Source organism: Vespula vulgaris, chromosome 1, assembly GCF_905475345.1.
Source record: "Vespula vulgaris chromosome 1, iyVesVulg1.1, whole genome shotgun sequence".
NCBI lineage: Eukaryota > Metazoa > Arthropoda > Insecta > Hymenoptera > Vespidae > Vespula > Vespula vulgaris.
Window position 1 is genome coordinate 15,797,586 of NC_066586.1, and position 23,255 is coordinate 15,820,840.

The window sequence follows — 23,255 nt, forward strand, 5'->3', positions numbered from 1 at the left end:
GATATGATATAATATAATATAATTAGTAAAACGTGAAATACTATGTATCTTCAATGTTAACGTTAAAAAACAAAAGAGACAATGATAATTACGTATGGAAATGACGAAGGATAGAGCGACCGATCACTAACTATTTCAGAAATATATTCGCTCAGACTCAACGCGAATGAGTTAACACGAGAGAGAATCAATAAATAATATTATCATTTATATAGAAATAAATATATATATATACGTATATAATATAAAGTACATATATATACTTTATATATATATATACATATATAACTATACTAATTATACTTTTGTGGTAAAATATTTTCATAGGCCTTCCTCTATAGGCCCTGCACTTAAGAATGCTTCGCTTTTTCCTTAACAACTCAATAGTTACAATTTCCATATATAATATTTATGTGTATATATATGTGTGTGTGTGTGTGTGTATTTGTGTATATACTTAATGTACAAGTCATTCTCTTTATCAATATATATGTTGCTCACGCGCGTTTCGTTTGTTATCGACCGTAAAAGCTTTTAAATCGCTTTATCTTCAAACGATTTCAAAATTTATTGGGGGAAAAAAAATAAAAAAAAATATATATATGAAACATTACCCACGCTCGTGGGAGCTTAAAAAATATACATGTATAGAGATAAAATATAAAAATTGTCCTGCGCGGTAAAAATATCTTTGAAAATGGAGAGCCCTTACGATCGAATGTTTCTTTTTTTCTTTCTTTCTTTTTGTTGTGTTGTTGTTATTGTTATCGATTTTCTTTTCTGTTTCTTTTTTGTTTTTCCTTTCGTTCTTTACATGTATAATCGTATATATAACATTGAGACGAGGAGCTTATCCCGATCCAGCATATAAATAAACATGATTGAAAAATCGTTCGAAATACAATTACAATTAGAGGCAATAATAATATCGCCTGCGTGGCAGTAAATACATCGTTAAAAGCAATAATGCTGCATACTTATGATTAGACCGAGAAAAAATTGTATTTACGATTGCACGTATACACGTTAATTAATAAAAATCTTTAAAAAAGTCCTCCTTCAGTTTCCTATAACTTTCACGGGATCGGACATTTCGTTTATTTGAAACTTTTTCGTTAAAATTTGTTTCTTTTCTTTCTTTTTTTCGTTTTCTTCATTTTCTCATGGTTTTTTTTCTTCTTCTTATTTTATCCTACATCGGGAATATTTTTGTATGCGCTGTCTTCTTTCTCTTCTCTTCTCTTTTTTCTTCCTTTCGTATTTTTTTTTTCACTTCGTTTTGTTTCATTTTGTACAATATCTCTCTTCTCTCGTGTGTATTTAAGAAAATACAAAAGTGCATAAAAATGTTGGACGTAGATAAATTCGAAATTCCTAAAAGCGTCTTTATTTCGCTGCATTATACGTTCGTTATTATTATTATTATTATTATTATTATTATTATTATTATTATTATTATTATTATTGTTATTATTGTTATTGTTATTATAATAACTATTATTATTTATATTATTATTATATATTTATTATTACTATTATTATACTACCCTGCACTCTCTAAAATTCTCTTTTCTTCTTTTCTTTCTCTTTTTCAAAAATTGTAAAGTCTACTTTCTTTCGCATTTATTTCTTATTAAGCAAATCCTTAGCCATTGGAAGTGACGGGGGTGGAGTTGTAATCGATATCCTTATATAATATCCAAAGGATATGAACGTATAAATCTCTGAGGATAGATTAGTCTTATATTGAAAAAATGTTAAATGTCTCGATGATTCTTGGCGTAGATAAAAACTTGTTAAATATTATATGCGTTAGATAGATAGATAGATAGATAGATAGATAGAGAAAGAGAGAAAGAGAGAGAGAGAGACAGAGAGAGAGATAGAGAAAGAGAGAGAGAGAGAGAGAGAGTACGAAATAGACATAAGAATTAAATACGAATCGATAAAAAAATTTTTCGCTGTGAATTTTTTGTACGGGTACGCATCTCTCGTTGTTACATATATTATTGATATAACTCTAAAACAAAATATACGAATTCTCGTATTCATATATAATCAATTTTTCATTCAGAAAGTAATTAATAAAAATGTATATATATATATATATATATATATATATATATATATATATATATATATATAATTCTGTTGTGGTAATACTTTACGCTTTAGACGTGGTCGCTCCATTCAAAAAGAAAAAAAAAGAATTCAGTTATTTACTTTTTTTTTTTAACTGACCAATTAAACGAAGAAAAATTGTTCATCTTCGAATCTAAAGAAACAGCATAAACGCTCGTATATAAACTTAGCAATAATATATGTTTGATCTCGTGAAAATCATTTATGCTTTCTTACAGCCTATGGTTATTATAATTCTAAAGTAACTTGTCCCCCAATGAGATCGTGATATTACATTCTTCTTTGCTATTATCTAACGAATGCGACACGTTAAAGTAGAACATACACAAGATGTTTCGTTTTTTTTTTTTTTCTTTTTCTTTCCTTAAATGCAAGAGAAATTCATAAAGAGCTGCCATTTATATTGAGCACGAGTTTTTGAGATCACGAAGAAAGAGTTTCAAGTATTTATATGCTATAATAGTTTTCACAAATGCATAAATCAAAGATTATCAATGAGAGAGTGTATGTATGTATGTATGTATAAATACGTTTAACATTTATACACTTTATTTTTCGAGCTGAGGTGATTATAAAAGTGATTTAATTAATATGAATTTTTCGTTTCGAAATATTCGTTTGGGTTTGAATTATTTCAATATTATTTTTCTGTAATGACGTGAAAGCAAAGAATAATCGAGTATGTATGTTTATTCTTGGAAGAAAAAAAAAAAAAGATCGTTTAACGTAATCTGCAATTTTTTTTAAATAACGCGTCTGGATAAAAAATGTATATATATATATATATATATATATATATATATATATATATATATATATGATTTAAATCAAATTTCATAATCACCAGCACATTTATATGCTAAGTCTGAGCATAGAATATATATAAACTTCCTTTCTTTCTTTTTATTTTCTTTTTGTGCATTTTCTATCATAACACGCAAAACACATGCGTTGTCACGACGATCGAGTAAAAAACAGTTTGCAAATTTTTCGAACGCGCAAAAGGGGGTTGGTTGGGGTGACGAGGGGCATGGGAGGGGGGGTAGAAAAATGAAAAAATATTTTCATTCCTCATCTTAGGATTTTTTTAAACTGTTAAATTTATGCGATCGAAAGATGCACGTATTTATGTATGTATATCGTCGTTGGAAGAATGAGAGTTTATCGTAGTTTAGTAATCATAAAAATGACAAAAAGAAGTCTTGTATGAAACGCGTGAGACATGAAATTGTAGCATTGTCGTTTACTTATATATATTTTTTTTGCTTTCTTTCTTTCTTCTCTTTTCTTTTCTTTTCACTTTTAGGCAAGATCATCGTTTATATCGAAACATTACAAGTACCATCTTAAAAAAAAAAAATAATAATAAATAAATAACCATAGATCGACATCAATTTGAATGTTCTATACTCTCGTTTCTCTTAAACCCATCGTACGATTCAATTGAATTATTGTACTTTGACTTTCAAATTTCTTATAAACAAATGAGAACCTTTTCGATAATAAGGTTCCAATTATTTATATTACTATATATCTTACGTCCTTATCCGTATGCGCACAGCGAAATAGTATTTCTCTAAAGGTTATGATAGAGAAAAAAAAGAAAAAAATAAACAATAGATTGTTCGTAGATTTTTACGTTGGGCACTTTGATATTATAACACAACACTGAAATGCTTACGTCCTTAATAAATACACTGCACGACAGTGTTGGAATACATTGGCAAGTACGAACTTTGAGTTTCACTCAAAAAAAAAAAATAAAAAAAAATAAAAAAATAATAATAAAGCAATGCTAGTACAGGAGAGACAAAAAAATTGTCGACTAGGAAAATAATTATTTAATAATTCGTATAACTTGTCACTGATAAGCATATTAATTGCCCGATTTAAGTAACTGTTATTCACGTCGTTCATCGACGCTCGTCAATCACATATATACTTAGGAAATTATAAAAGGGGAAACAAAAAAAAAAAGAGAAAAAAAAAAGATAATTAAATACATAAAAGAAACCTCCTATATAAAGCCACAACATAACGCAATCATCATTGTAAATTGACCTCTCGAGTACTAACATTGAGAATGCGTTGTCATATTGTTTATCCAATTCGGATGGCACACAAAATTTAGGAACCTGCTACTACCTTAGCATTCAAATTCAGATGCTGTTATGGCATTTAGATCTTTCATTAGACCCTCTAAATTGGCCATCTCTTGATTTAATTCTTCTGTACTATATGAAGGCTGCGAAGATAAAAAAAGGAAAGAAAAATCAAAAAATGAAAAAAAAGAGAAAATTTAGATATAAATATCTCATCTTAGATTGTCGAATATAATTTGAATAAAATTGTTTTTTCTTTATTTTACCTTTAATCGTTCTACTTCCTCGGAAGTATGTGCTGGATTAGAAACCGAAGCTAGTCGATTCTTCGCTAATTGCGACGTAGACCCTTGAGGTTTTTTGTATGGACTACCAGACATCGTTGGTCTTACAGTTACTTGTGATACTAGAAACGATTAAATAAGTGTAAAATTGATAGATCGATTAAATGTAAATATTATTGCATATTAAAACAACCTCCATGTTTCTGCTGTGCTGGGGTAGAAGGAGCAGATTGCGGAGGAGGTGCTGGTACACTAAAGCTTTTCAATGGATGTCCTTGAAGCCTTTTACTAGTACTACTATCTAACGCTGTAGCACTACTAGTAGGCTGGTTACCACTACCGTAGTGACTGGAAGCATACTGACTACTCCCACTGTATGACTGTCCACTTTGGCTATATGGTAACTAAACAAATATTTTATCGAATAATACGGTAAATAGTATAATAAAGTAATAATATTTTATGTCTTTAAAAAACAAAAAAGAAAAAAACAAAATACTTCTTAAGTCTCTTACTTGACTTTGTAGAGGTTCGTAAGAACTTGGCATATTACAAGAATCTGGACTCGATTCTGGTGTTGGCTCTAAAGTGATGTGCGCTCGACTTAAACTGTATTGTGCCACGGTACGTGGATAGTTTTGTCTCACCGAAGGAGCATCCGCGCACGTGCTGTGGATTGTTGGTTGTGACAAACTGCTATTGACGATTGGTGTTGCAGTTGCTATAGCTGGAAAAAATTAAAAGATCACTGTCCATAATAGGATAAACGAAGGATGTGTTTTAAAAAAAAAAAAAAAAAAAAAAAATTAAAAAAAAAGATAATAAAAAATACATAAAAAAGAAAAAGAAAAATGATAGAGAACGATAAGTTTACGAATGCTATCAGGAATTCTTATGGAAATGTATGTATGTATATATGTATGATAGTAGCTTAGAAGCTACTTACGCTGATGTACAGGTGCACTGTCGACAGGAAGTGTTATGAGTTTAGGTTTGTGGCTTCCCCGACTGTGCTGTCTGCTCAGGGTAGAGCACTTCTCATCAGTGTTACCTAACATCGAATAAATCAAACAAAACCAAATGGCGAAATCAGAATAATGATAAAAAATAAATCTACTGTGTTAGCTTCGAATAAAAAAAAAAGGAAAGAAAAAAAAAGAAACAAGAAACAAAGATTCATGTTCCCAGAAAAAGAAAAAAAAATCCATAAAAATCGTGTTTCCTCGTGTGAAATGTCGAATTTGCGCAATTTAAATAACATATAGTTCACTTGTCGTATAGATAATAAAATATATTTGTTTGGACAGTGCACTATGACCTGTTACTCTCGATTTAAAATCTAAACTCACCCATATAACTAGGTACATATGTGCGCTTGTCTAATGAACTGGAATTTCCATGCACATTATCTTGAGTATACTCTTGATTTCCTGATCTTGGCAATGTATTACTAGCAACACCACTTGTAGACGCTTCGCCATTGATAGAAGATTTTTCAAGAGCTTTGAGTTCCATTTGATCATGATGAATCCACAAGTCCGGTGGTTTAATATTTGTTTTTGGATTCGCATCTTTCATGTATCTGCACCCAACAAATATAAAATTATCAATCATTCTCTAACGTTGTCATAAGATAACGTAATAATTAATAACAATGAATGTTACCCTTTCTTTCGATCCGGCGAATCTGGATTACGCTTACAGCACATTACAACAACGACCACTGCTACACCAGTAATAAGGACGACTGAACAACCTACTATAATGTAGATCAATATATTGGATAGACCACGGCCATCTGCAAAATCATTTACACATTTATTTTATACAAGATTTGTAATAATAAATTTTTTATGTTGAAATAAATGTTCCTTTTGTTTATATATATATATAACTAATATTAAAAAATCCGGTAAGAAGCAGCATAAAATTTATATCATCAACTTAAATAAATCAATATACATATGTGCGTGTGTGTGTATGTGTATATATATCATATATACATATACTATATATACTTATAAAAACGAAATAATATACGAATAACGTATCAATCAAAAATTACATTCGAATAACATGCTACATCAATAAGAAAATGAACAGAGGAAGCTAGAGAGAAGAGATAACGATATCTTACCTCGAACATGCAATTCATCATAGATATCAATGCCATTGCCTAGCACAGAAAAAAAATTAAAAACACCATAAGTAATGCATTGCCTTTGTACGAACAACAGAACATACTGAACAAAAAAGAAAAAAATGAAAAAAAAAAATATAGAAGAATAATAGTAATTAAAAAAATAAGAATAAAGATAAAGGAAGAAGACAAAAAAGAATTTGTAAGGTAATAATTAAATACTACCTTACATACAGCATATGAATACTTATTTTCAAGACCATTTCAAAGTTAATTACAGTAGCGCTCAAAAGTCTTTTCACAAGTAGTTTTTTATTCATAACATCAATTGCGTTAATGCTACGCATCTATTAAGCACCATAATCTATAATTTGCATATAATAATACATATTTATAATAGAAATATATCGTAACGAATCTAAATGAATATTATATAAATGAAAAATTATTTCATCACAGCTCATAACTCTTTTGACATTATTATGTTTAACGATCTTGTTGTAATTTTATGAAGAAAATAGATTACAATTTTTTTATAAGTTAGTGAAACATCCCTTTGCCGATAATACAGCTTCACATCTCCTGAGCATGAATTCAATAAATTTCACTATTTGATCCTGTGAAATTTGTATATATTCACTTTGCAAAACTTTGAAAAGAATATCCTGATTCGAATAATTCTCTGTTCTAATACGTCTATTCAATTCCTCCTACAAGTGCTCTATAGGATTTAAGTCTGGACTTTGACTATATCACTGTAAAATGTCAATCTTCCTTTTTGTAAAATATTTTTCTATTAGCTTAGATCGATGTTTTAGATCGTTATCCTATTGAAATATTCAGTTCTATATATTCAGCATATTTTTTCGAGCATAATAATATCATTTGTTTTTCTAAAATATCCTGATAAATAAAATGATCCACTGTACCTTCTACAGGGAATAAAACAGGAAAAATTTAGCAGAAAAACATCCATAAACCATGGCATGTCACTCACTATGTTTTACAGCGATTATCATGGATTATACTTTCATTTTTTAAACGACGAACATACTGTATACCATCAGAAGATATCAAATGAATTTATTTTCGTCGCTCCATAACATTTTTACAAAACGTTTACAAAGTAATGCGTGGAAACTCAATGTCAAAAGATTTTTAAGCGCTACTGTATATCATTGACCAGATTTAATACTCAACAACACATTAAACGACTTCCTTTAAATAAACAATAACAGACCATTGATAGTAAAACATTTGACGCAAAAAAAAGAAAAGAAAAAACTTACTTTGCGGTGTTTTAAACGAAACCGTTGTCGAAAATGGTCCATATCCTTTGGAATTACGAGATTGAATCTTGAAATAATACGTTGTACTTGGTTGTAACATTTTGATCACAAATTCTGTCTTATCACCAATCACACCTTCGATCAACCAGTCACGATCCCATTTATTGTTATCCGTAGAATAAAAGATTATGTATCCTGATAATAGAACATTTTGTTATTATCACAATTACCACACTATTAGATTTATAATTAAATGCAATATTATTAACCAGTGATTGGTCCATTTGGCTGTTTAGGTGGTTGCCATCGTAAAATTACTGAAGTTGGTCGATCTTCAACACTATGAACACTTAAATCTCTCGGTGGAGAAGTCGGTGCAGCTTCCTGAGTTTGATTTAATACTACCATACTCCACGGTGATTCTCTTTTTCCCTATAAGGACGATTAATTATGATTAAAATCGTATAAAAAGCTTTATTGCTTTTTTTTTCAGGCTTTTATATAGTTTATATACCTTGATAACTTTAACGGTGAATTCGTATTGTGTATTAGGTTTTAGATCATTTATCATACAATTTAAATCAGTGGCGTTGTAATATTTATAACGAGGATTGCTGCTATGATGATATGACGTGTAACGTACGACATAATAGCGATTATCTGTTACATACTGCAAATGATAATCACAATGATCGATCGAATTAGTTTAAAAAGAATATTATATGTACTAAAAAAAAAAAAAAATTAAAAAAAAATAGAAAAAATATATATTAGTATAATAAAACATACTTGGCTTTTTGGCAGAGTTGTATCAGTCCAATAGAGTACTACAGTAGCTGCCGATAAAACGATCGCTTTAAGACCAACCGGTGGTATTAAAGGCACAACATATTCAGATACAGAACGTTCTATAGTTCTTACATTTGCATAAGCTGGCTGCCCTTCACCAGCCTCATTTGTTGCTCTTATAGAAATAACGTATTCCGTTGTAGGTTCTGTTATAAAAATGAAAGATTAAAATCAGATAAAAAAAATTATATTAAAAAAGAATTGTAATATATATATATATATATATATATATATATATATATATAATATCTAAAAGGAATTATAATAAATATATACCTAAAGATTCGATAGTAAAAAATCGTTGTTTTCCATCAAGAACTTGATCCTCGACATCAGGATATCCTTTACCCCAACCAATTCTATATCCTCTAACTTTAATACTCTGATCTTTCGGTGGATTCCACCAAATCGATATAGAATCAGCCATAGATTTTGCTATAAAATATATATGTATATAAAGTGATAATACTATAATTAAAAAGTATGATTAAAGATAAAGCTCGAAGATAGAATGTAATTACTTCTAATGTGACTAGGTGCACCCGGCACGTTAGTCTCGTCTAGATCGTTCTCATATGTTTCTATAGTCATCCATTCGGTCCAAGGTCCAGTTCCATTAACATTTAAGGCACACATTCGAACTTGATATATGACATGCTTTTCGAGGCCAGTAATCACGTATAAACGTTGATTTCCTTCGGTTGTAACTGAGTTTGGTGAGAAACGACGATCGTGTCGACGATATCGGATTTTATAACCGGTGATAATACCATTTTGACCATCCAATGGTGGTTCCCATCTTACAATAATACTCTAAGGCATATATATATATATATATATATATATATATATATATATATATATAAAATATATAATATATAAATATTATGTATAAATATATGTATAAATACATTAACAATATTTTAACAATACAGTGACAATATTTTGTCACTACTCTGTAAATGATTATAATTAATAATAATTATTAACATGACATGCATACAGTTGAACTAGCTGCTTCTAATGTAACATTATGGGGTGGTTGTGTAGGTTGAGCACTGTGTGTTCGAACTAGAATATCTCTAGTATATGCACCAGGACCATTTTCATTGACAGCTTGAACTCTAATACTGTATTCTGTATAAGGCACGAGATCTACCAATTCGTACGTTGTACTTGTGGTTTCACGCGTTCTTTCCTCGACATCTCCCTAAAGATCGAGAAAATAAAAATTATAGCAATAGATATATCCTTAATTTAAATGAGAAACGAAGGTATAATAATAGAACGATTATCTACCTCTGTATATGTGACAATATATTTAGAAATACGTCCGTTAATAACTTGCGGTTCGTCCCACGACAAAGCAATGCTTGCACTACTAGTTGCGTGGCCTTCTAAATTCATTGGTGGTCCTGGGACATTTGCCTGTTAAATTTAATTAAATATAAATATATACAAGAGATATGAAATTATGTACATACGTACAGACATACATACATACAACTTTTATCTATGAAACCGAAATGAAAAAACAAAAAAAGAGAGAGAGATATATATTACCTCAGACTGAGTGGTCACTTGTAATACTTCACTGGAAGCACCAGGACCTCTTGAATTTTGAGCAACTATTCGAAACTGATAAATCATACTTGGTTGTAAGCTTGATATCATTGCCTCTAATTTTTGAGTGTTGACAACACGTTCTCTATCAACATATATCGCCTTTTTTTTATCTCGATATTATCTTCTCAACATTAAGAAATACGATTAGAATTTATGAAGAATTACCTTTGTACACCTTCCTGTTTGTAATAAATGTAATAATTTAAAATATCGCCGTTCGTGTTTTCCGGTTCTTGCCAACGTAACGTGACGAATCTTGCAGTAACGATGATGAGACTCAAATTTCTAGGCGCAGACGGTACGCTGCCTTCGATCGACTCGATGCTTTCTGTATCATCTACAAAATGGGTATCTGGGTCGTAAAGGGAGCTAGGATATTTGACCGATCCTGGAAGATCGGCTGGATCATCGGAAGGACTGATCGATAACGGAGGATTTGGCGTAAATGCCGATAATGTGTGTCCTAAAAGTGTACTGGGATGCTGCCATGTTTTATTATACAAAGGACGATACAATAATTTTTTTTTTGGGACGGACTTTGGAGTCGTTGCTTTCTGAGCGGTTGTTTTTTCTTCATACGTTCGTTAGCATGCAGCACAGTTAAGGAGGAAACGTTATGGGTGAAAGAAAGAAAGAAAAAAAAAAAGAAAGAAAGAAAGAAAGAAAAAAAAAGAAAGAAAAGAGATAAAATTAAATTCACAAATAAAAATAAATGAATTTTAATTTGACGAAATGAAATAAATCATATATACAGTTGTCACATAAAGTCAGATAACACAAACAATAATTACAATATAGTAATTAAATGGACTTTATGTAAATTCCGTATATATCGTTGTGTATAAATAATTTATAATTGAGAAATTATAAAATTAATAAATTTATCGACTATGATAAGAAATAAAAAAAATATATATATAGATATATAAAACGAATATAGAAATAGGAAAGAATATTATTTTTCTATGATACAAGGTATGAAAACTTACTAGGTTGATTAATCGTAAGTCGAGCCGAGGCTTGGACACTACCAGCAGGATTTATTCCTATGCACTGAAATATTCCAGCGTCTATCGCAAGAAGGCCATTGATTCTAAGATTGTTACTGTAAATTATATTGAAAAAAAAAAAATCAATATTATGTTACACGTACAATGTTGACGAGTATCTATATTTTTATTTATAGTAGACAGACGTAAAGTTCTTAGCTGATTCTAAAAATTAATTATTCTTTCTCTAGACCTTCTAGATTAATTTTTCGTTTCAGAATATAAAAATGTAGCTAGACTTATAGTTTCATAATTTGAAAAAAAGACAATAAAAATAGCCTAAAAAGTCTCCAAAGGGAGTAATTAATGAATTTTTAAAAACACCTAAGAACTTTTGGCCCATCGCGCGCACGCATACGCGTGTGTGTATAAAATCTACAATCCATACCCATTAATTATTTGCCAATATTCGTTAACGGTAATTCGTTCTCCATTTTTCAACCACGTTACTTTTGGTTCTGGTTTTCCATAAATCTCACATTCAAATTCTAAGTCTTGACTTTCACTGGCGACCTTATCTTCCGGTTTCTTTATAAACTTTGGTGGAACTAAATTGCGTATTCGGAATAAAGTTTAAGAAATTAAGAATACATTTGAGAAAATTATGCGAAAATGGATATATATATATTGTAAATAACCTTGAACTATGATCTCGGCAACAGAATCTAACGTTTCAACCTCATTTTCGGCACGACATTGATACGAGCCATGGTCTGCTTCTTTAAGATCAGTGATCATTAGACTCGACGCGGCTATTTTACGATACCTGCAGAGAGAGAGAGAGAGAGAAAGAGAAAGAGAGAGAGAGAGAGAAAGAGAGAAAGAGAGAAAGAGAGGGAGAGGGAGAAAGAGAAAAAAATAAAAAGAAAACAGAAAAAAATGTAAACATTAGACTGGAACAATTCTTTCAAATATAATTTCACGTCGTACCTAGAGTCGAACGATCCTAAGTCTATAGACACTCCATCTTTGAGCCAAAAAATTGTAGGTTTAGGATAGCCATTAGCAGCGCATTCCAAAGTAACGGTGGAACCTTCAACGGCTACTTGTTGCGAAGGTTGCGCAATAAAAATTGGCGGAGAGGATCCTTGGTCTGTTAAATAAAAGCAACGATGAAACTTTAAAGTAAACGTTCGTCAAAGTAAACAATAAATGAAGTTTTTCCGACAATAAGTATGACAAACTAACCGATGTCGCTAGTTAACAGCCCTAATTGCGCTTTGTTACTTAAACGGTACTGTCCATAACCACTTGCATTACATCTATACGATCCGACATCCTGAATCTGAACATCGTCTATCTCCAAAGCACCTGTAAAACAATATCACGATGCTTCTTTGGATCCGACATTTTCTTCTTTTACTTTTTCTTTCGATAATCTATCAGATTTGTTATACCTGACGGCATAATTGTCATACGATTTTCGTCGAGTACCATAGGCCGTTCGTCCTTGAGCCATTGTATTTTTAATAAGCTAGATGAGGCCGGAAGTGTGCAACTCAAATAGGCTATTTGTCCTGGATAAACCATAGTATCTTGGGGTTCTTTCTCAAAACCAGGCAAACCTATAAATATTGAAATATTTCAATCGAATTCTGGTATCGAATCGATATACGATTTATCGAAATTTTTACGTATTGAATATTTTTAAGGAAAAAAAGAAAAAAGTAATTAAATTAAATATCTTCAAATAAATAAATAAATAAATAAATATATCATTTACTAACTTGCAAGTTTGATCGTTGCAGTTCGAGAAACAATAGCTCCAACATCATCCACGGATGCTAGGCATTGATAGCTTCCAGTTAATTCTGAACTACCGGCGTATACGCTATTTATGTACAAGGATCCATTTGCTAGCTGCGATCTACACAAAGAAATAACGACAAGAAATAAGAGAACGAAGAAGATAGATTCGGAGCATCGGATAGGAGTTGGGTAGAAAGAAGGGTGAGAGGGAGGTAGCTAGAGTGGGAGGAAGGAAGGGGAGAAGAAAGAAGAGAGGATGCTCGAAGATGAACGAGCATGCTCGTCGAGTTGAGTTAATAGTTTACCGATAGTTTTCCCCGATAAAATTAATCGGCGTGCCATCGTCCGTTCGCCACTGTATCGTTGGCTGACCAAAAATACTTTTCGCTTCGCAATCCAATCTGGCGGATCCTCCTTGCTCTACTACAACATCCTGTGGCTCAATGGTGAAATACAATCCTCCGCCGTTTACTCCTGTAAAAACAGATAAAAAATATATATATATATAAAACAATACATATGTGTTGTGGATGACTCAACAATTGTATAATCATTACGTCTGATAAATCAATAAATAAAACATTCTTTCACCTGACGATAATTCCTTAACTCACCCTATACCTATAATTGAATGGTAGCAGGGTGAGAGGGTAGTGGGTGGGGGATGAAGGAAATTTTATAGGGTCTTTCTATATATCTCGACAAATGTCCCATAAGGGAGGAGAATTTTAACGAGCATGCTGGACACCCGTTAGAAGAGAAGCAACACACCAACGTACTACTATCGAATTTCGTAGACGTGTGTTTCGTGACCTATTCGAACGCAGGGACGCACGCACGTGTAGGCGGATAAAGTGTCAGGGGCGTACGTGTAGAGAGCTGCCTTTGTCGAGTAGTTGTAGTCTACGAAGGGGATGAGACGACAAACAAAGGGCCGACGACCCTATAGCGACGCCACCCTTCTGCCCGTTTCTTTAGCTAGACCATTCTAATGCCTGAATTTTCTCTCCTGTTTTTTCTTTCTTTCTCACTCGTGTGTGTGTGTGTGTTTGTGTGTGTGTTTGTGTGTGTGTTTGCAGATAGATATTACGAACTAAAATTACAATTAGAAGATAGGAGATATTAAAATACATGCATCTTGAATATATATAGAAGAGATCAAAATTAGTTAATTCATTTAAAAAATCGATTTTCGAGACTTTTTAGGTTAATTTTTTTAAAGAACTTCCACACCATTCTGCATGTGCGCATATGTGCGTGTGTGTATCTTCAAAATGTATATATTTAAATATTTTCTATCTCTTAATTACAATATCAATTTTAATATCAGTCCTAATCGGTTGACTATTTTTAATGACAATTTTTACATAACCTCTAAACATTAATTTTGTTTTTATTGCTCTTTTATGTCGAGTATATCAATAAAGTTTATCTCTCTATTTCTCTATTTCTTCCTACGCGACGATCGTTACGAAGATACAAGACAATTCAACGACGTTCGTGAATTGGTCACCGTATAGTGATAGAAAAAAAAAGAAAGAAACAGAAAGAAAGAGAAAAGAGAGAGAGAGAGAGAGAGAGAGAGAGAGAGAGAGAGAGAGAGAGAGAGAGAGAGAGAGAGAGAGAGAGAGACGAAGAGGAGCAGTTCTTTCGGGGACAGTTTTATGGTGTACGATGCGAGAGATTGTGGGAGAACATAATTCCTTGTCTTGAGGCTCTTCTCTCCCTTTAAAGGCCGGACGTATTTTTCTCGATACAATGGCTGTCAGAGTAGGGGAGATTAAAGAGTCCACAAGCCGATGCTTGGAACGATTAGAAACGTTAAAAACCGTAGAAAATGATCAAGATGGTTAAATGATACAAGTATATAGAAGATGATACATATGTATATATATGTATCATATATACATATGTACATACGTATATATATATGTAAACGTTTAACATGAATTCGAATCAAAAAGTATCTGAGAAAAGAAAGGATAATATAACAAAAAAAAATCTCTTACGTAGAATGTAACTGTACGCTTTGATGCTGACCAATCGTAATAGAAGTAGACAACGAAATTAACTCGAGATGCAACACACGTGAAACTTCGAACGATATCGAAGTGAAACGATACTTCTAGATGATTTCACTCATTATCGGAGGATAGGAGGGTCAACGTGTGATCGATCGATGTATCTTAATAAGAAAAAAAAAGAGAGAGAGAGAGAAAGAGAAAAAGAAAACTATCAGTACTCGAAGCATTTAAACGATTAACTACGTCGTTGGCACGTCGATGAATTACCTCGAAAGCCAATAATGCTGACAGTTTTTTCTTTCTTTCTTTTTTCTTTCTTTTTCTAAAAGAGGACGTTCCTTCGATTCCACTCTTATGCAATGAGATTCCCGCGAGGCCTTCCTCTTCGTCGTCTTAATCTTCCTTCTCTTCGTGGAATTCCATTTGCACGTAGACATTCTTTCTCCGTTTCTTCTCTTTTCTTTCTTGTTTTTCTCTTTTTTCTTTGTTGGAAAATTTCTGATTTTCTCTTGGATATATCTCAGCGACGCGATATTCGCGTTAGAGAAACAAAAAAAAACTGCCCTGAAGGTATTCGAAAAGTTTTCAAAATGGCGCGTGAACGACATCGAGATGCCGAGGGGGAGGGGGGTGGAAGGAGGATTACTACGCCTAAAGGCCGGTTTGCACTTTGCTACGCTCGATCGCATATCGCTCCTTCTTCTTATTGGTGTTTACTCAACGTACGACGTACGTGTATTGGTTACTCGATAGTTTTTCGCCGTTCTTGAGTAATTAATTGGTACTCGGTAACTGTAACACGTTTCGCTTTACCGATATACTACGAATATGAAACCAAATGAAGAGAACATTATCGACGTCGGGGTCTGCTGCTTTCTGCGAAGGGATACACAAACACACACATACGTACGTTGTACATCTGGGTGTAGTTGGTTGGAGCGATCGAATATTGCCGATAGGTGATGAAGGTTAGGCCAAGCCCAGTGATTCTCAGTTTTTCATTGATCTCGCCTATCGGTAGATAGAACTAGATTTCAAATATCTCAAGTGGTTTTCCTCGAACTAAGAATAGATATATATACATATATATCTTTTGATAAAGATGTGTAGACAAGAAAGAGAGAAGAAAAGCAAGAAAAAAAAAGGTAAATAAATGAATGTGATCACTCGTATCTCCGTTTTATTTTACGACAGGAGAATTACGAGAAACGTTCGATCTTACTCATTCGAGAATACGTCGACCGAGTGAGATAAATTTGTTAATTATCGTGAGTAAGAAAGAGGATGAGGAGGTTGGGGAGGGAGATTGGTAGAAGACTCTCGAGTTTGCGTTACGTGCTCGAACGATTACTTTTCCTAGGATCAAGATAATGAAAAGTAGTATATGTATGTACATACATAGGCGAAACTCTAGCCGTAACTGAGAAGCACTGGCCCCGGTTATTGGGTTACAGTTTCGCGCTCACGGTGGTCTGTCACCTTTGCCGTGAGCCTTGCGTGTGAAAGAGAAAGAGGGAGAAAGAGAGGGAGAAAGAGAGATACAAATAGATAGAGATAGAGAGAAAGAGAGATACAAATAGATAGAGATAGAGTAAAAGAGATGAAGTGAGCTTGCGTTGGATGATAACCGAGTACTAGCACAAGAGGAAAGACTACTTATGATCGATCAAAATATAATTCTACACAAAGCTTATTCCAATTTTTGTATTAAGATAAAAGAAAAAATATATATATAAGATTACAAATAAATTAGAAATAAATTCATTAATAATTAATAATCCTATTCTTTTCATCTAAACAAGAAAAAAAAGAAACAAAAATATAATTATAAACAATTATAAATAATAGATATAAATTATAAATATTAATTTGTAAATTATAAATAAATTCATTAGAAATTGATAGGAATTTTTCAAGTGAGCCAATATTTAATGGATTCCGTGTGAAAGTCACGTATCGACGAGAACGATAGAAGGCGGATAGAAAGGCAGCCGCGAAAACCAAAGAAGGAAATAAAAGCCGAGAGAGAGAGAGAGAGAGAGAGAGAGAGAGAGAGAGAGAGAAGCACTCTCTCGCAAGATGCATTACAACGCGTGTTTCTCTATGATAACGGTATAATCCGGCCAAAGGAATGAACGGCAGACATTTTGCAAAGTAGTTACTTACGTCCATCCGCCTGTCCGTCCATTTATTCACCGATACGCCTCCCCTTCCACAAAATGGCGTTTCTTTCTGCACCAGTCAGTTCAAATTTCAATCGATGAAAACCAATTAATTATCGACGGTTCTAAGTAATTTCGGTTTCTGCGCTCAAGCCTTATAATAACCAACCAGCATTGAAATGAAATTTTTCTATCGCTCTTTTGATGCACGGAATATAATCTTTCAGAAAAAAATGACTAGACTAGTGATATTTAAAAAAAAAAAAGGATATTTTCGCAAATCAATCTGAATCGATTGTTTCGCAGAAAAAAATAATCTTAATAATTGATATTTTTTAAAATTAATTTTTGATAATTAACTGACGATCTATTTTTCTCTTGCTTCTACAAAAATTATGTATAATAAAAGTTATAGTATGTTTTATATTTAATAATAAAAGTTATTGCAATATAGAATTACTATGACATAATTGCATTAATTAATTAATAATAAGTATAATCACACTACTTTTTAAATATAAATTATATCTAACTTCTTTGTACTAATATAATTGTATTAATGTACATAAGTTAAACATAAATATGATTTTTAAAAAGAAAACAGAAAAAAAAAGGACAAAGAAAAATTTCGCACGCGAAGTAACAATTAACTTCCTGTCGATTAAATGCTATTGAACATAGAGAATACAGAAATATAAGCTTGTTCGACTAAAGTTGCATGACAGGTTACAGAGTGTTAACCTCTCTTATAGAAATAAAAAAGATAGAGAGAGAGAGAGAGAGAAATCGAAGAATAGAGATAGAGAAAGAATAGTTCTCATCGAAGAAGTTTGAAGGAGACACGTTAAGCCTTTAAAGAGGAAGAGGAAGAGGAGGAGGTGAAGGTGGAGGAGTTTGGAGAGAGTCGGTTTTACGTGAGTCTTACATTGAGAAAGTGTATATACCTATATATATATATATATGTATGTGTGTGTGTGTATATATATATGTAATGTGCATCGAGTGCAACTCTCCTCTCTCCATCCTTCTCACGACCTTTGTGCTCCCTCCCCCAAGTTCACGGAATGTATCTGTCGTCCTCTATGAACGCTTCGCTGGCGAAGAAGAGAGCGTGGATCGCCATAACCGTTGAGGTCCATCGAGCAGAAGAAAGTGAAGGAGAATGAGACGAGATGAGAATGACTGGAATGGAGAAGGAGGGGTAGTGGAAACGGAAAGAGAAAGAGAGAGAATATGACCGAACGGAAGGAAGGAAGGAAGGAAGGAAGGAAGGAAACGAAGAATAAAAGAGAGAAAGACAGAAACAGATATATACGCACATAACATGCAGCAGAAGAGAGAAAGAGAAACTGAAAAAGGAACGGAAGAAACGCGTAGAGAATTCGGCGCTCGATAGCGCCGCGACGCCGACTCCCGTCGGCGAAAAGGAAAATAAACGTTAGGCACGTCGGCCCGTTTGATTTACGAGTGCGAACAAGCAACCTACCGCACGCTGCATACGAGAATAGATCACGGGGAGAAGCATTATACGGCATGTATACTGGTTTAAATCTGGCGCGGGACAACCACTGCACCTTCTCGATCCAACGGGTGTTTCGAGAAACAAAACCAAAAAAAAAAAAAAAAGAAAGAAAGAAAAGGAAACCTTACTATGCTTTCTTCTCCACCAACCAACTCGTTCAGTTTCCCCCTCTTTTATACCCACTAACAATCCTACTATACGTTTCAGACCAATCGCGATGCTCGTTAGATTTGTTATAGATTCGATTGCACATTCAAATGTCTATTTGGAGTGTCAATCAAATAATTCGAACGTAGGATAAGTGGTTAGATCAGATACTTAATGTATATATGTATGTGTGTATGTATGTGTGTATGTATGTATGTATGTATGTATGTATGTATGTATGTATGTATGTATGTATGTATGTATGTATAAGTTTTCAAAGACACGTAAGTGTCTTTCGTGTCGCACTTTTTTTTCAATGTCAATGTCCCAGTCAGTCATCAAACCATCGTCGATTCGAGATCGTACTGTGTTCATATACGAATATATATATGTATATGTATGTATATATATACACATATATATACAAATAAATAAATATATATATATATATATATATATATATACATACTTACGTATCTACATACACGACAGACGCATTTCTCCGATAAGAAATAAAAATAGAATCCTTCGTCGGTTTCGTCGAAGAAATTCTGTCCCTATATAGATTACTACCTTTTCTCGTTACTCTACTGATGGGTTCATGTAAACGCGTTATCTCCGTTTTGCATCTTCTCCCATTCTCCTCGAGAGAAACTAAAAATAGTCAACGGTATGGTAACGATGAGGTTGGATTTAGGTAGACGACGTAGGAAGGTTCATTATCGTTCTCACGATCGAGATAAATTAACAAGCATAATTGAGATAGAGAGAAGGAGAGTTAGCAGCTATCGAATCGAGATCCGTGAATAATTTCATAAGTAGAAGAAGAGAACAGAGAACAGAGAACACTTCGGGTTCGTTTAAATCTCAAGTGTTATATCGCGGTTGATCCTAGAATATCCTGAAATACGATTATTCCATCTTTATTTCTTCCTCTTTTTTTATGTTTTCTATTTTCATTTTTTCTTTAATTTTTTATACAGTGAAATACGAAACTTCCATCTCTTTATTTCTTCTCCTTTCTTTTATTTTTTTTTTCTTTAATTTTTTAAACCGCGAAATGCGAAGCCTCCATCTTCATTTTTATTCTTTTATAATTTTTTTTTTTTAATTTTTTACACCGGGAAATACGAAACTCCCATCTTCATTTTTTCTTATCATTTTTAGTTTTATTTTTCTTTTTTTTAATTTTTTACACCGCAAAACACGAAACCTCCATTCTTTATTTCTTCTTTTTCTTTTTATTCTTTTCTCTCTCTTTTTTTTTTATGTTTTACACTCTAAAATAGGCTTCCATCTTCATTATTTCTTCCTCTTTTTCTTAATGTTTTTGATTAATTTTTTTTTTATTTCTTACTACGTTCGCCTCAATATACTCGTAGTGTTATCAGGTACGATAGATGTATCGGATCGGTTTCCATGCAGACAAGATTCCTTATCGAACATCGATGTTTGTTATTTACACGGAAAGAGTGCAAAAATGGTGGCATAGCACGTACTTGGTAGCCAAAGCGATTACCGTTGAAGAAACTTCTTCCTCTTTTTCTTCTACTTCTACTTCTTCTTCTCGACTTTTCCCATAAATTTAGAGCAAAGTCCTTTCGTCTCTCGTCGTACTCTACTCTAACTCTATATAGACAACATGCATACATACATGTAGTATATGTATACAGTTCGTATACCTTTCGAAACACGATCGTCGTTTGGATAACCATCGTCCTCTTGGAACGTTCCAAGAGCGTTTGGAGAATTTTTATTCGCTACCGAGACAACACGACGCGACGCAACGCGACGCGACGCGACACGACGCGACGCGACACGACACAAGATCTCCCAGTTTATCGTTAAATATGAACGAGATATAGAATTTTTACGTTTCCATATGTGAACATGTTCGAGAATCGATCGATAAAATCACTTAGCGAGTTTACTTATAGATACAAAAGCATTTCTTCTTTTTTATCGTATAAATAAGGGAAGCAAAAAAAAAAACAGAAAAATAAAAAAAAGAGAAATGCTTGATCCACGAGGAAGTTCATTTAAAATTACATATCGCGAAAGGGTGTAGTAAATTACAATAATATATATACTAGTTAACGATCAAAGAGATCACCGTCCAAGCAAAAATGAAATTTTACGTGACGATAAATTTCGAACAAATGCGTTTTGTGTTTTCTTTTCTTTTCTTTTTCTTTTTTCCCTTTCCCTCCCCCTCGCCTACCTTCTAACATCGACGTGTTGATTAATATGTAAGTTTCGCGCACGGGCGCGCGTACCCATGGAAGTCGGTAAGGGAAAGAAGGAGAATGTTGAAAAAACGCGGTAAAAGTACTCGACATGTGACGAACAGACCGTGAAGGAAGGCAAGGTACGCGCTTAGACACCGACGGCAGGCATACCGGATCTACGGGGTGTCTAGCGAAAAACGAGCTCGCGATATCGACTTGATGAAAAACCAATGATCTTGTATGTTGTACCACGCACACACATATATATATAGTTTTTATTTTATTGTTAAAAATCAGACGAACTTTATTCGAGGTGTTTCCCGTACGAAATTCGCACCTTTTGTTGCGAAATCCTTTGTCGTTAGTTTCTATAGTAGAGAACGTGCCTAGTTCGAACGTCTAATAAAGAACGTCTGGAGCACCTTCGGCTTGCTTGAAAGCGTCCAATTAACTCCAACGCACGGCACTCGATTTTACTCGCGTGTGAGGAGTTAGCGAGTAATAACGTTCGTGTATATTAAAATTACATTAGAGGGAGAGAGAGATAGAGAGAGAGAGAGAGAGAGAGAGAGAAAGAGAGAGCTAAAGAAAATTAGAACAGGGCTAAAATAGTTACTCTTCGTCCTCCTTCCTTCCGCTTTGAACATTATAATAATTTCCTTCGGGAAATTTCACAATGGCGCATATATATATATATATATATATCTTACGTAATATCTTTATTAATATATATATATATATATATGTATCTTACGTAAAGAAATCATCATATCCGAGTAATGTAACACACGACGACGACACATGTATATGAAAATCATAAAAATTTATCGAGAAACATTTAATACACCGTAATAAGTCGAAGATTATTCATGTCGAGTGCAACTATCGAACGTAGAGAGACCTTTTATCGGCGATCAATAAAAAAGTAAAGTAGAAAGAGAGAGAAAGAGGGAAAACGCGATTCCAAGAGGTTCGGTTTCTTTCTCATTTCCTTTCATTCAAATGAACGCCTTCTTCCGTTCCTACAAAGAACTTTTAGTTCTTTTTTCTTTTCCTTTTTTCACGAAGCTCCATGGGAGTGAAGAGACGCGAAGAAGAACCGTTGATGTTAATTATTGTACGCCGCGAAAAACAATCTAATTGGATCGACGAACTCTATCCGATTCAACCCTCTTCCTTCGTCTCTCCCTCTTCTTTCTTTATTCTCGCTCTATTCAAAAAAAGGGAAAGAGAGCAGCTTTTCAAATTCTTCCTTTACTGCCAACTTAACGAATAGCTCTGCCAATTCTTCGTTCAGAATTATCTTTTGATTTTTTTTTTCTTTCTTTTCTCTCTCTCTCTCTCTCTCTCTTTCTCTCCTCCTCTCTTTCTATCAACAACGTCTATCGTACGAGATATAATTACAGCTAAAAATTATCTAACGATTATCGGATCTCTAATGATTCGTAATTCCTGCTATTCGCGTTTCCCTCGATCATCTGACACACTCATGACGGCATTTGTAATTAATTGTAAAGGACGCTTCACGATGCGAAACGCTTCGTCCTTTTCCGCTGCGATTTCGGTGAACTTAATTCGTATATGTATATATATGTATGTATATATGTATGTGTGTGTGTATGTATATCGCGCTTTTAACTCATTTACTACTGTAGTCTTCTTTTGATTCACGCTCGACGAACAGAACGCGATAGCCTCCGTATTCGCATAAATCGGACTTACGAGCGCAAAGGGGAGGAACGCGAATGGCGGTATATCATCCATACAAGAGTCCATATATATGTGTGTGTATATGTGTATATATATATGTAGATATATATCACATACATACATACGATATTCCTGCCGGATAGATGATACTTCATCAAATCTATTGGACGTGATGAACGTACGATCGATCAAATTATCCGTAAAAATGTGTGTAAAAGCATGTACATGGAAA

At 33.2% G+C, this 23,255-nt stretch overlaps 1 protein-coding gene across 6 annotated transcripts in view; it reads right to left on the reverse strand.

The window, feature by feature from the left end:
- Positions 1–428: 428 nt before the first annotated feature.
- The window catches only part of LOC127062294 (neogenin), a 30,147-nt gene continuing 7,320 nt past the window's right edge, over positions 429–23,255 (reverse strand). Inside the window, exons 3-28 of one of the 6 annotated variants that reach the window (XM_050990231.1) lie at positions 13,536–13,704; positions 13,209–13,348; positions 12,879–13,046; positions 12,670–12,792; positions 12,412–12,574; positions 12,120–12,247; positions 11,870–12,029; positions 11,422–11,537; positions 10,598–11,003; positions 10,370–10,514; positions 10,106–10,234; positions 9,810–10,016; positions 9,328–9,619; positions 9,083–9,241; positions 8,747–8,952; positions 8,472–8,627; positions 8,227–8,389; positions 7,958–8,152; positions 6,666–6,704; positions 6,194–6,326; positions 5,878–6,110; positions 5,475–5,579; positions 5,044–5,255; positions 4,722–4,932; positions 4,511–4,650; positions 429–4,387 (exon numbers count right to left, since the gene is read on the reverse strand). In XM_050990231.1, the coding sequence (XP_050846188.1) occupies positions 4,289–4,387; positions 4,511–4,650; positions 4,722–4,932; positions 5,044–5,255; positions 5,475–5,579; positions 5,878–6,110; positions 6,194–6,326; positions 6,666–6,704; positions 7,958–8,152; positions 8,227–8,389; positions 8,472–8,627; positions 8,747–8,952; positions 9,083–9,241; positions 9,328–9,619; positions 9,810–10,016; positions 10,106–10,234; positions 10,370–10,514; positions 10,598–11,003; positions 11,422–11,537; positions 11,870–12,029; positions 12,120–12,247; positions 12,412–12,574; positions 12,670–12,792; positions 12,879–13,046; positions 13,209–13,348; positions 13,536–13,704 (4,397 nt within the window). In that variant the 3' untranslated portion in view covers positions 429–4,288. The remainder of the gene's footprint in view (positions 4,388–4,510; positions 4,651–4,721; positions 4,933–5,043; positions 5,256–5,474; positions 5,580–5,877; positions 6,111–6,193; positions 6,327–6,665; positions 6,705–7,957; positions 8,153–8,226; positions 8,390–8,471; positions 8,628–8,746; positions 8,953–9,082; positions 9,242–9,327; positions 9,620–9,809; positions 10,017–10,105; positions 10,235–10,369; positions 10,515–10,597; positions 11,004–11,421; positions 11,538–11,869; positions 12,030–12,119; positions 12,248–12,411; positions 12,575–12,669; positions 12,793–12,878; positions 13,047–13,208; positions 13,349–13,535; positions 13,705–23,255) is intronic. The other 5 variants (XM_050990242.1, XM_050990281.1, XM_050990252.1 and 2 more) reach the window with 5 other exon arrangements.